This window comes from Peromyscus californicus, unplaced genomic scaffold, assembly GCF_007827085.1.
Source record: "Peromyscus californicus insignis strain IS unplaced genomic scaffold, ASM782708v3 Scaffold_15__1_contigs__length_86483966, whole genome shotgun sequence".
Classification (NCBI taxonomy): Eukaryota; Metazoa; Chordata; class Mammalia; order Rodentia; family Cricetidae; genus Peromyscus; species Peromyscus californicus.
In genome coordinates this window covers 49,210,334-49,227,694 of record NW_026294447.1, presented here as the reverse complement: position 1 = coordinate 49,227,694, position 17,361 = coordinate 49,210,334, and the positions used below count along the sequence as shown (strand labels likewise).

At 43.1% G+C, this 17,361-nt stretch overlaps 1 protein-coding gene across 6 annotated transcripts in view; it reads left to right on the top strand.

Annotated features, from left to right (window-relative positions):
- The window catches only part of Ttc7b (tetratricopeptide repeat domain 7B), a 216,825-nt gene that overhangs the window by 131,123 nt on the left and 68,341 nt on the right, over positions 1-17,361 (top strand). For all 6 annotated transcript variants that reach the window (XM_052738772.1, XM_052738769.1, XM_052738767.1 and 3 more), the window contains 2 exons: positions 4,832-4,904; positions 7,530-7,690. In XM_052738772.1, coding sequence (XP_052594732.1) covers positions 4,832-4,904; positions 7,530-7,690 — 234 coding nt within the window. The remainder of the gene's footprint in view (positions 1-4,831; positions 4,905-7,529; positions 7,691-17,361) is intronic.

Genomic DNA, 17,361 nt, shown 5'->3' with positions numbered 1-17,361 from the left:
GATTCAAGTAGACATTGACTATTTTAGTGAATTTAGGACCTAATAAAAGCTTTAAGGAAAAGTTTTTAAGTAAATAAGAAAGATTGTATTACTTCTTAAATGTAAAGAGAGCATTTAAAACCACTTGGGTGAGAAGTGTTTCTCTACCACGCATTTTATATAGTTCTCCCTGGAGTTCTGTTTATACTATTCTTTTGCTTCTGGTTTTGCTGTTCATTTGTTTTGTTTGAAAAGAAAGTGGTACATTTGAAAGAGGGATAGGGCTGCAGATACAGCCTGTGGGAATGAAGTCTTAATCAGAACTAGAGCCAGAATTTGAAATGATTTGTTTTCTGGGGCACTCCAAAGGGGCAGTGTGTAGTGGGCCCGGGCCGGGTCTTCCCGGAACCAAGTGAGAGTGCAGCCCATCCAGATCTCAGGTCTCCAGGCGCCTCCCTTGGCCCCGCCTTGTAGGCGTGACAGTTGCCAAAGTCTCAATGGGGGTTGGAACTTCCAGATCAAAGCTGGAATGGCTACCCACTACAGCAGTGTCTGAATATATTAAAGTGGTGTGGCTTCACCCAGATATTGGGATATCAACTGTTCTTACCCATAACCTTGTCACCAACCAGTTCATTCACGCTGAACAGAACTATGGTGAGGAAATACTGTTGTGTGCAGTGTTAGAAGCTGTTGCTTCAGTGAACTTTGACATCCATGGAGAAAAGCAGTTGCAAAGATGTGACAGCATGTGTCATGAGTGTACTAGTAAACACTTCTCCCAGGGGAAATAGTGGCATTACATCATCTGTGCTTGCCACTCAGGGTGGCATGACATATCTAGCTTCACTTTCTTCTCTCTCTCTCTCTCTCTCTCTCTCTCTCTCTCTCTCTCTCTCTCCCCCCCCCTCCCCCAGCTTGGGTTTAAGTGTGGTGGTTTTATGTGTCGAGGATGATAGCTTGGGGCTGAGCTGTTCCCAGAATGTGGGACTTCAGTGCTAAAGCCACCTGGACAAGCTTAAGGTGTGCACCTAGCGAGAGTGCTCTGATTTAACTGTGCATAGTTCTTCTTCATTCACGACTTCTGTGCCCATTGTAGTCAGAACTGAAGGAGACTTTGAGAAATTAGCCAAACAGGACATCAGGGTGATGGTATAAAGACCAAGCCTCGCATCACATATTCCCCCATTCCATTTCTGCCTTTGCCTCCTTCTCTGGGTATTCTTAGGTAAGATGCTTATAATAGATTCTTCATAAATTGTAGTCATCGTTGTGAGGTCTGTGCTTTGTAAGCCAGGATCAAAATTGATCAGCATTGTCTGTACTCTTGGCTCAGCTCTAGACACTGTTGGAGCTGGAATTTAGGAATGCACTGGATGTGCTGGGGTCTAGCCAGGTGGTCTTGAGTCATCCATGTTCCAACAGCAGCCCGTATGCCTTTGTCTGGGCACTGCATCCATTACACTGTGATGATCATTTTGGGTCTCTCCTTCTGGTGGGGTATGGAGAGCTCCCTAAGGAAAGGCACTTGTATTATTTATCCCCAGACTCCCTAGAGCCTGGGGTACTTACTCTAAGTACTACATAGTATAGATGGATAAACAGATGAATGGGTGGGAGTGGATGGGATTGGTGAATGGGTAGGTGGGTTAGTAAGTGGATGAAAGGATAAGCCAATAAATGGGTGGATTGATGGATGGGTAGGTGATTAGAGAGTAGGTGGGTAGATTAGTAGATCATGGGAGGATGGATGGATGGATGGATGGATGGATGGATGGATGGATGGAAGAGTGGGTGGGTAGAAGGGGAGAGTAGGTAGGTGGAGAGTTAGCTAGATTGGTGGATAGATGGGAGAATGTGGATGGGTGGGTAGATAGTTGTAGGTGGGCAGATGGGAGGGTGGATGGATAGATGGGTAGTCTCTGTTGTGGAAGAAGAATTGAATTCATTAAGGTGTAGGTGCTTTACCAATAGAGGCACTGCGAACATCACTGTGATGGCATTTTCAGTTGTCTGAGTTTCTTTTAGCAACCTGGCCAGGTGCTGCCTACTTGAGATCCCTGTAGAGTTTTCGGGCTTGCAGCTTTGGGCACTTGGTTTTCATCGAGCAGAGTAGCAGTAAGCATAGCAAAGGGCCTTGTCCTAGGCACCGTGCTGCTGAGCTGTCCCACACAACTGAAGGAAGGTGTGTGGCGTCTAAAGGGGGGAGCCCCACTTACTTTTTCTTGTTTTATTTGCCATTTCCCAGCCACCCTCTTTCCTTTGCTAAAGAAGTTAGTTTAATTCACTAGCAAATTTTCCAAGTAAGGTGCTTCAAACTATGCGTGTTTTAAGGTGCACTTCAGTAGAAACTGGCGGTCGGACTTTCATCATTAGCCTCAGTGGAAATTCTTTAGAAGTCACCATAAGGCACCCTGGGAATGGTGAAATTACTAGCACTTCTAGTTCGTTTCTTTTACAGGCCTGTGGTTAGTGGTTCACAACCCTTTGATGGACCAGAGTGGAGCCTTTGCCCACAACAATCACCATCCTCACTCAGAATTCACCAGATCAGCTGCCAGCTTCTCACTTAGTTGACACTGGATAGGAGCAACTGTGATTTAATTTACTTTGTGGAAAAAATACAAACTGGGCTGAGAAAAATTATAGTTCTGACAAATTATTTTTGATGGCTGTAGAAACCTGGCCCTATTATTTTTGAAAGAAGGCGAGATAAAATAAATTACTCTACATAATAAAATGTTTCTTCATAATTGATTTTATACTCATTTTCACTGGATAATTGGGAAAGACAGAAACCATGGCATTTTCACCTCACTTAAGAACACCAAAGAAAAATCTTTTCTTTACAAAGGCATGGGGGACCAATGCTTGTCAATCATGCGAACTGGAGTGCAATGGAGACAGTGCTGATGAATTCTCAGCCGCCATCTCTTAAACCCACGCAGAAAAGCTCAAAGGTTGTGGCTTGTAGCCGAGCTGCTAGTAAGGGTTCCCCAGGAGTGAATTTGCTTTGCTCTTAATATTAGCAAATGGAGCCATGGGGCTCCATGGATAAAATGCTCACTGCTCGAGCATGAGGACCTGATTGGGTTCCCAGCACCCACATAAAAGCTGGTGTGGTGATGTGTGTCTTTAATTCCGGTGCTGAGGAGGCAGAGAAAGGTGGATCCCTGTGGCTCACTGGCCAGGGAGTGTAGTCATAGCTTTGAGCCCCAGATTCAGGGAGAGACCAGGCCTCAAAAAAAAAAAAAAAAAAAAAGGAAAAAGAACCAAAAGTATGAAGAGCAATAGAACAGATACTTCTGTCCTCCAGATGTGCACTCACAGGCAAGCTTACCTGCACACAGTGTGTACACACACCTCCAGATGTGCACTCACAGGCAAGCTTACCTGCACACAGTGTGTACACACACCTCCAGATGTGCACTCACAGGCAAGCTTACCTGCACACAGTGTGCACACACACCTCCAGATGTGCACTCACCGGCAAGCTTACCTGCACACAGTGTGCACATACACACCTCCAGATGTGCACTCACCGGCAAGCTTACCTAAACACAGTGTGCACACACACCTCCAGATGTGCACTCACAGGCAAGCTTACCTGCACACACATGTGTCCACATACAACACACACACAAATAATGATAACAATTTTTTTAAGTAAATTAAAAGACTAAGAAAAGGGCAAACCCCAGTTCTGCACACAATAAAGCGCTTGCCCAGACAGTGCCCAAGTTCATGGATTTGGCATGTTTTCTGGGTTGCATATATTACATGCCTTTTTCTTTTCCTGTGGAAGTCTGACAATTAACTAAAAGGCCTATGTCTCTAGAAAACCTTGACGAGTTGGCCACAGATGACTCCATAATGATTTGGCTTTCTGTTTCATCTTGAATTTGCTTTCTGCTGGTGAAAGTCCTCCTTTGATTACGGAGCTGGTTGTTTGCTATGCAGGACCCAGTTTGTAATTAGTCTGCTCCATGCTCCCTTTTATGGAAGTTAGGTTTGTTTTTCTCTTCCTACCAGATTGTTAAAAGCAGAAGTAGGTCCTGTACACTTTCACATTTTGAATTGCTTCTGATGAAATACATTAACTTCCACATAAAAGCTGGAAAAGGTTACACTTGAAGCCTGCTAGACAGCCAAACAGCCTCTGCATCCAGCAGCAGGGCCAGCGAATGGAGCCAAACCTTGTGTCTGACCACACATAGCTATAGGAGCACAATTAGTGACCTGCATGGAATTTAGTCAAATCCTCACAGAATGAATAGATGGGTGTCTTTCTGGTTCACAAAAACCCAAACCTCATTTTATAAGCAAAGCTGGTCTTTGATTTTCATATGTTTTTTTCTGAAATCCAGAAATTTGGATGAAGTAGCATTAAGGCCACACCAAACTTAAACAAAATAGCCATCATCTGGCCATGAGTTTATATTGGAAAGGGGTGAATACTTATTTAGGGCCCACAGCCTGTTAGTTGGCTTTACCATGACCCAGCATGACACTGGGTTTCTGTTCAGCTAAGGGGAAACATCTGTTGAGGAGGCCAGACCTCAGGGCCTGGGGATTCCCTGTCTCTAGGCCCCTTCACAGAGTCTGGGAACTTCTATGGCCATTTTAGGTGCTGGACAAGAACCAAAAACATATTCCAATGATCTGTCTGTATATGATGGTCAGAATGTATAACATTCATTAGTGGTATGGGAGAAGGGTTAAGGAAATGATACATAATTCAGCTGAAAATGAGGCTTTGACAAAAATCAAAATGCAGACATGAAGACAACTTCATTGTGATAGGGCAAGCAAAAGCGGCCTAATGTTCTAATAGCAGTGAATACTTTTTCAGGGCCCATAGCCTGTCACCTACAGATCACCAAGCAGCTTTCTACCTGGCTCTGCAGCTCGCCATCTCCAGACAGGTCAGTGTCTGTAATGTTCTCTAAGCTCCAGTTCCTTCCGTTGGAGGCATCGTAAGACCTTCCTTCCTTTGTCTGAGGCTGGCTTGGAGCTGGACACTGCTCTCAGAAGAAGCCAGCTCCTCTTAGAAAAGACCCTGGGGCCCAAGGCATGTGCTGTGAAGACAGAAGGCCTAGGCTGGTCCAGCCTGGGGTCAGATGGCAACATGAGTGCAGGACAGGGCATGTACCCTGACGCCAGGGGTCACCAAAGAGCCTTCGTTGGTAACAGGAATGGGGTAGTGTTTCATAGTGGAGATTTAGTCACTGGCTGGAACCTGATGGTCACAGAGTATCCATGCCTAACTGGAAAATGCCAGAAGGTATCAACAAGAGACACCAGACCCTTTAAAATGCATAAATGATATGAACACTTACACTGTTGCATGTTCTTGCTGGAAGGCCAAGCCTTGCAGGTCTTCATCTTCCCCAAGGCAGCTTGAGCTGCCTTTCACATTCTAGTACCCTCATTCCCTCCCAGCTGTTCTAGAAACTGCAGCCATATACTTGCCAGCCCACCAGGTGCAAGGCACTGGTGGTGACCCCAGCACATTCCTGAGCACAGACTGGAAGGGTGAATCGGAGGCTGGTTGTCAAGATATATCATGCCCTATAGGCTGGGCTGAGGTATACATTACCCTTTCCAGTTGCCTTAGAATAGTGCTAAGAAGTAGCTTCCATTGACAGCCTGGGAACAGATGCCTGCCCTAGAAAGATGTATCACCTGGTGGAGTATGGCTCACAGCTAGATTGGTCAGGAGCTGCCACTGCAGCAGAGGTGGGTTGAACACTGGCCATCTGTTCTCCCTTCACCTCCTCATGAAACCACCTTCCTTATGTAATATCAGTCCTTTTCACCTGAGGTTGCAGGAAGAGAGGGCCCATGCCTGCCATTGTTGTTGCCTTGGCACTTGAACACTGCTGGTATGTGTTTGACACCCAGTAAGGCTTTTAAATTAAGGAGCCAGCTCTGAATTCCTCAGTCCACCTCCCTCTAAAGATGCCATTTTGAGCCCCATCTCTGTCCCTAAATACTTGCCCATCCCTGCAAACTAGCACCGTGATGATGGCTGCCTTTGCCTCCCTACTTCAGGCTGAGCAATGGTCACGCAGGAGGTTGTTGTCCCAGAGAGTGGAGACTTTTGGGTACAACTCATCCACAAGGATTGTAGGCATGTCGTGTTGAATCACCAGAGCTTTAAGTGAGTGTGTTCTGCTAACTGGGACAGAGGGATCAGAATAGCTAGTCACCCCCTTTCCATCACTCAGCAGGATGATGTACTCGAGTTGTCTCACCTCTCTGCACTTCAGCTTTCTCCCTGCCAATGAAGCATGTAGTCAGCTCTGGCAGCCACGACTCTAGGGTTCAAAGAAGGAAGCCTCCGTAGCCAGCATTTAAGGTGCAGGGTCATGGAAAACTACAGTTGAGAGTGGAAAATCGTCCTGTGTTCAGGAAAAAAAAGGAAGTCAGGGATTCTCCTAAGGGCTGAGATTCCTGAAGATATGGGAAGAGGCAGGAGAGCTGAAGGATAGAGTTGGAGGCCACACAGGAAGGAGTCCCCTGTGCGGGTATGTTAGAATGCCTCTGTCCCCAGCTCTGTTTTGAAATCCAACTTCAGATTCTCCTTTCTATTAAACCTGTGAGCTCTAATGTGTTCAAATAACTACTGTACATGTAACCCTGGGCTCCATGCCCCTTTAATCTTTCTTATTAAAGAACATGCTGTGAGATGACTCAGTGGATAAGGTTCTGCCCCTGGCACATCTGTAGCCACAGCACTGTGGGGTAGACAAGGTGGATCCTGGGAGCTCTGGGTTCAGTGAGACTCTGCCTCAAAAAATGAAGGTGGAGAGTGATGGAGAAAACACCCCATGCCAACCCTTAGCCTCTATATATACTCATCTACAGGCAAGCACACATGTATACACCACATACACAGAACATGTTGAACAGCTGTTGCATTATGGTTAAAACTGTGTCTGGACTTGCTTGGATTTGGATACATCTGCTTTGCAAGTGGCCCTGTAATTTGTTTCTTGCATCCAATTATTTTGGGATGTAGTTTGGAAAGGTGTGGGGTTTTGTTTGTTTGCATATTTCCTTCATGTCCAGTGGAGATCCAGAATCTAGTCCTTAGAAAGCTATGTTAAAGGTTTCATAGCCTATGAAGTATTTTAATTTCAGTAATACTATGAAAAGGGAGAATGGTTCAGTTAGTCAGCTTAACCCCATTAAGAATCCTTGGTAGCTTGCTTGTGTCTCCATTTATAGTGAAGTCATCTTAGACGTAATCAAAAGTACATCGGTTCTGTGGGGACCAAAAATTAGAAAGTGTTTATTTAGAGAGATGGAAAAGGCATGTGGGCAGATAAGTAGAGAAGTGGGGTCTCTCCAGTGCCCTCGTCAGTCCTATTACTGCTGAAAAGGATGTACTCCCTTGTTTGGTTAATGTCCTGGGGCTGCCATGAAGTTGCCCCATAAAATGTGGATGCAGTACGATGTGAAACAGCTCACAGTGAACCTTATGTAACCATGGCCTCTTTCTGGGTGACTGTTTAAACATTCCTTTTGGTCTTGTTTTAAACCAGATACCAGAAGCTCTAGGGTACGTCCGTCAAGCTCTTCAACTCCAAGGTGATGATGCCAACTCCCTGCACCTCCTCGCTCTCCTGTTGTCAGCCCAGAAGCATTACCACGACGCTCTCAACATCATCGACATGGCCCTGAGTGAATATCCAGAAAATTTTATGTGAGTGATCCCACCATTGATCTTCCCTTACTCTAGAATTATTGAATGAACTTCACTCTCCTTTCTAGTCTGCCAGATGTGAGCCCATCACGAACACTCAAGGGGGACAGAGAATCTCTGTTGAACCCCCTCCCACTCTACCCCCATACTTTAACAAGCTGTTTCCTAGCTATCCTAAAGCAGCTCAGGTCACCCTCGTCCATTCTTCCCTACTGTGTTCCCTGGAATACACGTGATTGTACCAATATGGTGGATGAATATTTTAATAGTTTTCAAGAAAAATACTGTAAATACTAATACCAATAGACTTGGCTGTGACAAAAATTCTGTTAAACTCCAATGACTGGAATATGGGAAGTATTGCTTTAGAGACTGTTTGCCGTGTCCCTTGAGAGCTCCCACTAGTTCTAGGAGATTATCCTGTAACTTGGATCAGGGTACTTTTCCTCTCTGAGCCTAGGTTAATCTCTAGGAAATACATTTCCTTGAATAAGTTAATCAATAAGTATCCATGCTGTAAGAATCATCATTGGAAGCAGCCACAGGCTTGAACCTGCCTGTCCATCATCACATCTGTCCTCTGAGTCACATTTTTTATTGAGCCCACGGATGTGGGATCCATTGACTCCATGCCTTGGTGGTTAGGCTTTGTGGAGAACATTGTCTTCTGGGCTACTGGGTTACCGTTTTATCCTCAGTGGAGCCTAGTAACCAGTACACAGTGGCCAGAAATAAACTCCTGCAGGCCGGAAGGTTCTAACTGTCTACACGGCTGCAGATCCAGGAACAGGGTGGGGACAGCTTGGGGGTGAGGGAGCACGGGGAGAAGGGAGGAATGTGGAAGGTGGCCCTGCTTTCTCTCTACTTTCAGAAGTGCAGCAGCAGCGTACAAATGAGTCAGCTCTGGCTTGATCTCCTGGCCTCATCCCCTCCTGGTGTTTTTAACTAGTGCTTTTTCATCTCTCCTTGGAAAATTGGTTCACACATTTCCTTTGTAAGCATTTCTTTGTCTTTAAGGAAGGGACTCTTCTCTTTTCCCCTTCTAGAGCTGCCGTCTCCTTATAATCTAGGAAGCCTTTGACTGGGGTTCTCTTCTGTAGCCTGAGCTTTTTGCAGAGCGAACTAAAGATCTTTGCTACAGTTTTGCTTCTTGAACATCTCAGACTTGCTCTTGTGACACCTGTGTATTGTTGGATTTTATCCCAAGATGTTTCTCCCTATAGAATCTCCAAGTGTTTAAATTACTTTAAAAAGTGTTTGGTCCTTTCTCCACCTTGATAGAGTAGTAAAGTACAACGTGATACAATTGAATTTGATCTCTCCTGTCAGTATTTATAAAGCACCCTTCTCTGATTCTTACCTCCAACACACACGTGTCCATGTGTGAGCGCACACCCACTCCCCTCATTAGATATTACATTCCAGCGTGTGGCTCCTGTTTCAGCAGCTCACACTAGCACTCTAGAGGAGCTTCCTAGACTACTAGCCACACTGCACAGTGAGCAATAAACAGTGATGGCTAAGGTGGTAATGCCTCCAATGACGGCAGCTGACAGCCTTTTCAGGCAGTGGAGATATTTGAGGAATGCAAGCCTGTTGTTTTAATGTTAAGCTGGAAGCTGGAAAAAGCAGAGCATATGGCAGCAGGTCTGAGAACAGCCCATGACTTGTTTGCTTTTCAAATATTTGTATTTTTTCCATTGTGATGGGAACTTCTCCCTAAGAATACTTACTAAAAGTTGAGACCTGATGTGGGTTCTATAGTTCCCTCCTGGCCTGAGTAAAACCTGTTAGCACCAACCTAAACAAGAGTGACTCTGTCTTGCTCCAAATGCAAGGAATTATGTTTGTTCTTGATAAGTTTGTCCCCAGCAGAACTTTAGACTCTGAAGCCTAGGGTTACCTCTAGTTTCATTTATCCCTAAGCCACAGATAGTAACAACCTCAGAGTTGATATTATGTTCGAACTTATTCCCTGGGAATGAAAATCCTTCCCCTAGGGTTAGCCCTGTTTGTCCTGTTGAGCAGTTGCCAGATAACATAGCTGAAGGTTCTCATAGAAGCAGCTGGTCCTCCAGCATTACCCTGTCTGCAGTAGTCTGTTTTCCATGACTATAACAAAAACAACCTGGAGCTGGGTTAATATTTGTGAAGAAAAGAGATTCATTTATATATTTATCTAGAGGTCCAAGGGCTTGGTGCTAGATTTTGCTCATCTTTGATGAGGGTCTCCTTGGCTGTATTGTATCTATTACATGGTAGATGATACATGGAGGGAACACATGCACAAAGGAGAAGTCAGAGTGAACAGGAATCAAGAGAACAGGAATGGTCCAGCCTTGCACTTTTATAGCAGTCTATACACAAGAAAATTAGCTAGGGTCCCATAAGAATTACATCAGTTACTTAGAAGAGCAGAGTCCCCAGTGACATAATTACCTTGTACCAGGCCCCTCTTAAAGGTTCTAGCACTTTCCAATATCACCACACTGAGGATCAAGCTTTCAACACCAGAACACTTCGGGGACACACAAACCATGACCAAAGCATATGCTATATGCTTTGGTTTGGAGGTGTGTCCTCCAAAGACTATTGTGTTGAGGCTCCCCAAGGTGATGCTTTGGGGAAGTACTTTGGATCTTAAAGGGTATTATCTTGGTTACCTTTCTATTGCTATGGCAAACACCATGACCAAGGTAACTTATAAAAGAAAATGATTATTGGGTCTTACAGTTTCAGAGGATGAGTCCATGACCATTATGGCAGGGAGCATGGCATGCAGGCATGGCACTAGAGCAGTATCTAAGAGCCTACATCTTGATCTCAAGCCTGAGGCATGGAGAGAGCTAATCAGGAATGACATGTCCTTTTGAAATCTCAAAGCCTGCCCCTAGTGACACCTTCTCCAGTGAGGCCATACTTCCTAATCCTTCCCAAATGGTTCCAAGTATTTGAAATATGAGCCTATGGGGGCCATTCTCATTCAACCCACCACAGGTGGTATGTATCTGATAGAAATGTCTAGGCTACTGGTTATTGTTATTACCACCTGTGGTATGGATAAAGAAGCATAAGGTGCCGATAGGCTTTAGCAAGTCTAAGGTTCTGCTGGAGACATCATTAGGACCTTAGCTTGTCTTCTCTCTTTCTTTTTCTTTATGACCCACAAACTGAGTTTGCTCCACTCTGAGTTCCTGCCAAGATGTTGTATCTTTGTTAGAGGCCCAAAGTGATGCAGCACTTTTTGTGACCTGGAACCTCTAGAACCATGAACTGGAGTCAGCCCTCTCTATATTTGAGATGTTTGCTGCAGGCCTTTCAGTACAGTGTCAGAGTGGACCATATAGCATCCTCATTCTCCATGAAATTAGAACTCATGTTTCAGTACCTTCAAAAAGCTTGACAGGGACCAGAAAGTCTAAGAGCCACCATCTCAGCCATTTTGTTGTTCGAAGCAGAACTGTAAGTGAATAAAGATTCAAAAACTGTAGGGGTTCTGAGACCCAGAAATCCTTTGGGGGTATAGGGGCAGGGTCTTATGTAGCTCAGTCTAGTGTCAAACTTAACCTTGTAGCTGAGGATGATCTGGAACTCCTGGTCCTCCTGCCTCCACTTTCCAAATACCAGGATTACAAGTGTGTGCCATCATACCCAGTTTATCACATGTTCCAGATGAAACCCAGGGCTTCATGCATGCTAAGCAAACACTGCACATGTTTCACATGAGTCACATCCTCAGCCTGAAATTCCTTCCTAAAGGAACTCCAGAAGTAAACTCTGGAGAAGCTGGTGTTGTGGGCTTAATTCTGCATGGAAGAAAAGAAATGCAGATTCTTTTTATAGAAGTTAAGGGTTCAGCTGTAGGAGCTGGACAAACCTGGCTTTGAACTTCAAACCCTCGAGCTCTGAGTAAGTCACTTAATTACTTTGTCTCATCTTTTCATCTGCAGAATGTGGCTAATAAAATACCTGTATCAGAGGTTTACTGTGAGAATTGAGTTGGCTAATGGATTTATAAGGCACTTGTCCTGGTAACTCCTTAGTGACTGAAAGTAATTCATATTATCACACCACCCCAGTGGCTTCAAACATTTTAATTGTTATCAAATAATGAATAGAAACTAAAGAATGTTTATTCAGTATATTTAAGATGATAGCATAAAGCATGAATATTCATTACTTACTTAAGAAAAGATCATTAATGGTGCCCATGAATTGCCTATGTATGTATTCATTTGTGCTCACACATACATTTACAAATATTTCTCATGTAATATAATGGATGGTTTCCTTTCTGGCTAGTCCTGTTGTACTCACCTGACAGGTTAATTATTGTCTTGACTTCATGTTGGTCACTGTCTTATCTGGTCACTGTCTATGTTTACATTTGTAAGTAATGAAGATTTTCAGTTTTGAATGTTTTATGTATTTTAAAATACAACTCAGGTACTACTTGCTTTCAGTGCTTAAACTATGTTCCTGAGGTTTGGTCTTGTTGCATATTTACCCAATCTACTGTAAGTAGATATGGTTGCTTTCTTTGGGGGGCTGTGATGGAAAATACTGCTGTAAATATTCCCTACAAGTCTCCTAGCACCTACATCCAAGGATTCCTATGGACTCTATGAGAAATGGATAGGTCATAGGTCATAGGATGTATGTTTCTGTTGTTGTTTGCTTTGATTTTTTTTTTTTTTTTTGGTTTTTTTTGAGACAGGGTTTCTCTGTGTAGCTTTGCGCCTTTCCTGGAACTCACTTGGTAGTCCAGGCTGGCCTCGAACTCACAGAGATCCGCCTGGCTCTGCCTCCCGAGTGCTGGGATTAAAGGCGTGCGCCACCACCGCCCGGCTGCTTTGATTTTTTTTTGAGACAGGGTATCTCTGTGTAGCCCTGGCTGACCTGGAGTTCACTGTGTAGACCAGGCTGGTCTTGAATTCACAGAGATCTGCCTGCCTCTGCCCCTCAAGTGAAGAGATTAAAGGTGGGCATGCACTACCATACCTGGCAGATATGTGTATTTTTGAGTTTACCAATAATTCCAAAGCTTTGGCCAGATAGTGTTCCTTCCAGTCCTAGAGCCCCTGTGACTCCTGCACCAATATTGCCAGATTTGTTCTTTGCTGCACAGTGGCCATAGGCTAATGATTGCATTGTGAGCTGTGGCATGCCCTCCTTACCAATGAGGGGGCACTGTCTTTTCCTTGTGCACTGGTCGTTCAGTCTTCCCCTTCTGTAAAGGATGTATAGAAGTCTTTGCTTAGTTTTGACTTGGGCTGTCTTCACAGATTATGAAATTTGTGAGGTTTTTTTTTTTAATATTTATGGTTACAAGTTCTTTTTGTTGATACAAGCTGTGATTTCTTTATATTTGCTGCTTCTCTTTTATTTTTAAAATTTATTTGTTTATTTATTATTTGTGTGTGTGTGTGTGTGTGTGTGTGTATGTGTGTATGTGTGTATGTTTGTGTGTGTATGCCTAAGTTAGTTTATGCATACCATGTGTGTTTGGGAGCCCAAAGAGCCCAGAAGAAGGTACTGGATTGCCTGGAACTGGAATGATAGATAGTTGTGAGCTACCGTGTGGATACTGGGAACTGAACCCAGGTCTTCTTGTTTTTTTTAAATGGAAAATAATTTTTTGTTTTTGTTTTTTGAGACAGGGTTTCTCTGTGTAGTTTTGGTGCCTGTCCTGGATCTCACTCTATAGACCAGGCTGGCCTCAAACTCACAGAGATCTGCCTGGCTCTGCCTCCTGAGTACTGGGATTGAAGGCGTGCGCCACCACTGCCTGGCGAAAATAATTTTTAACACTATATTCTGATCATATTTCCCCTCCCCCATCTCCTCCCAGATCCTCCCCAACTCCCCACCCTTTCAAATCCACTCCTTTTTTTTTCTCTCATTAGAAAGCAAACAGGCATCTAAATAATAATAATAATAATAATAATAATAATAATAATAATACCACCACTAGAATAGGACAGAACAAACAAATGGGGGAGGAGCCAAAGAAAAAGTATAAGAAACACTCACTGTGGTAATTTGAATGTCATTGGCCCCCATAATCTTATAGGGAGTGGTACTATTAGGAGGTGTGGCTTTGTTGGAGTGGGTGTGGCCTTGCTGGAAGAAGGTGTCACTGTGGGGATGGGCTTTGAGGTTTCCTATGCTAGGATACCACCCAGTGTCTCAGTTGACTTCCTGTTGCCTGCAAGATGTAGGACTCTCAGCTACCTCTCCAGCACCATGTCTGCCTGCACGATGCCATGCTCCCCATCATGATGATAATGGACTGAACCTCTGAACTGTAAGCGAGCCCCAATGAAATGTCTTCCTTTGCAAGAGTTGCTGTGGCCATGATGTCTCTTCACAGCAATAGAAACCTTAACTAAGACACTTGGACACACAGAAATCCTATAAACACACACACACACACACACACACACACACACACACACACACACACACAAATATATATAAAAAAAAAAGATCTGTAAGCTAGAAAAACGTCCTGCAAAGCATTATGAGACAAAAACCATGAACTTCTTGGCCTCCTGCCTCATCCTTCCAAGTGATGGATTATAGACACACAGGCTATCCAGTGCTGGGGCTCAAATAGAGCCTTATGCCTGTTAGGCAAGCTCTCCATTAGCTGAGTTCCATCTCCTGCCTTGTTCTTGCTATTTTGTTATAGATGAATTAGGCTTCCCTGTACCTTGTCATTTGTGGGTCTCATGACCATTCTAAGCCTTTTCGTACAAATCAGATTGTCAAGTTCCACCCAAAAAAACCTTAATTTTGACTGGATTACATTAAATATAATAGCTCAGTTTGGGGAGAATTACCAGTTTTTGACAGTGGCTTTTTTAATTCTTGGCCATGTATAACTGTAATGAATTAGGCCTTTAAAAATATTTTATGAGGGGCTAGAGAGGTGACTCAACAGTTAGGAGAACTTCCTACTTTCTTATAGGACCCAAGTTTGAATCCCAGCACCCACACGGCAGCTCAAGCTGTCTGTAACTCCACTTCCAGAGGATTGATGCCTTCCTTAGGCCTTCATGGGCAAGCTGAGACACACATGTGGTACACAGATGTACATGGAAGCAAAACACTCATACACATACAATTTTAAAAACTAGAGGAATAATAATAACATTAATAATAATATCATCTTTATGAAAGCCAGGCATGTTGGGTCACTCTAACCCCAGCATTTGGGAGGTAGGGCAGAAGGATCAGGAGTTGAAGGCCAGCCTAGGAGATAGTGAGACTATCATGTAGATGTAACTAACTGTCTTATTAAATAAGAAACACAGAGCCAATACAGAGATGAAAGCCAAGAGGTCAGAGCAATAGCTAAAAGCTAAAAACCGTACCCTTCACTGTCACTGTACCTCTCTGAAAGAGAGCTACTTCCTGTGTCTGTCTTTTTTTATAGAATTTCTGTTCTGCCTTCTCATTGGTTGTAAACCCAACCACATGACTGCCTCATCACTGCCTGTCTGTACAGACCTCCAGGTCTTCTATGGTTGGTATTGAGATTAAAGGCTTGTGTCTCCAATGCTGACTGTATCCTTGAACACACAGAGATCTACTTAGCTCTGCCTACCAAGTTCTGGGATTAAAGGCGTGCGCCACCACCACCCAGCTTTCACTATGACTTGATAATAGCTCTGACCCCCGGGCAACTTTATTTATTAACATACAAGTCACATTTCAGTACAAATAAAATATCACCATACTATCACAAACAAAACATGTCGTTAGGAAGTTCTGCAATTTTATTCATAAATATTTTGTCCATGTTTTACTAGGGTTATTCTTAGTTCCCTGGAAAATCTTTTGGTTTTTTTATATACAGTTTATATATGTAAAATGTTTTTAATCAGATTTGTTACCTACTTGCCACTAGAGTATAGAATGGGTACTGACTTTTGAATACTTTTCTTAGTCCAGTTAAATTCTTAATAATTCAAATAATTTATATATCAATTATTTTGGAATTTCTGCACAGATAATTTTTTTGTTGTTGGGTTTTTTTTTTTTTTTTTTTTTGGTTTTTTGAGACAGGGTTTCTCTGTGTAGCTTTGCACCTTTCCTGGAACTCACTCTGTAGCCCAGGCTGGCCTCGAACTCACAGAGATCCGCCTGGCTCTGCCTCCTGAGTGCTGGGATTAAAGGCATGCACCACCACCGCCCTGCTACACAGATAATTTTTATCAGAAATAATTAAAATTATTTTTTCTCTAAACTTTCACTTTTTTTTTACCTTACCTCATTATATGTTAGTGCCTTCAGCACATTTGAATGAAATTCTTTCACTGTTTTGCCATCAGATATTTATGCTTATTATGGAGTTGTTTGCAAATATTGCTTAAGAGATAGAGGATGTTTCCTTATTCCTCATTTGCTAAGCAATGTTTTTTTTGTTTTGTTTGGTTTTGGTTTTTTGAGACAGGGTTTCTCTGTGTAATAGCCCTGACTGTCCTGGAACTCACTTTGTAGGCCAGGCTGGCCTCAAACTCACAGAGACCCACCTGCCTCTGCCTCCCAAGTGCTGGGATTAAAGGCATGTGCTACTACCACCTGGCAGAAATGTTTTTATTAATCAAAAATGATACTGAATTTCATAAAATGGTTTTTTTGCATCTTCTGAGATGATTGTATGACTTGACTCCTTTAATCTATGAATATTATATTGATATTTTTAAATGTTAAACTAGCCATGTCTTCTTATAATAATTCCATTTTGATTATGATAAGCTAATTTCTTATGGATTTCCTTGGTCAATTTTTAAAAGGATTTTCTATTTATGTTTACATTCAAAATAGACCTGTAATTTTTCTTTGTTCTTATATCCCCATCATATTTTCAAAATATCTGGGTTAGGCTGGGCTCCCAAAATGATATGGAATGCCCCCTTTTTATTTTCAAGCTGACATGCTCTGACATGAGCAATTTATGTAAGAATTTGTGTTAGAATTTTTATATTAAGATTACATTAAGGGCCAGGCGGTGGTGGTGCACGCCTTTAATCCCAGCACTCAGGAGGCAGAGGCAGGTGGATCTCTGTGAGTTCGAGGGCACAAAGCTACACAGAGAAACCCTGTCTCAAAAAAAAAAAAAAGATTACATTAAGGAGCAGCCCACCCAGACATCCTGTGAGTATTTGCAGGTCAAGATTCATGAGGTAAACAGCCTTCTTCTTAGGTCCAGCTTCCTATCAAAGGCAAATTTAAGGGGCACATTTCTTACGTCATTACTCAGCTCAGGCACAGTGATGGCCTCTGTAATCACTAAATCAAAACGCTGCTCAAGAGGAGGCTTCAACTTAAACTGAGTTCCTTTGAGAATATGTAGGCAAGTTTTATTATTTTTTATTTTATGTGTATAAGTATTTGCCAGCATGCATATAAATGAACCATGTATGTGACTGGTGCCCACAGAGGCTAGAAGAGGGTGTCAGATCCCAGAACTGTTGTCACAGATGGTTGTAAGTCTATATATGCATGCTGGGAACTTAACTGAAGAACAGTAGGTACTCTCAACCACTGAGCATCTCTCCAGATCCATTTCTCATCATGCCTGTTACAGTGTGCTGTGTGAATGTTAGAGGTCATTACTGCTGAGTAGATGACTGCCTCTGTGAATGGTTTGTGTCCAGGTC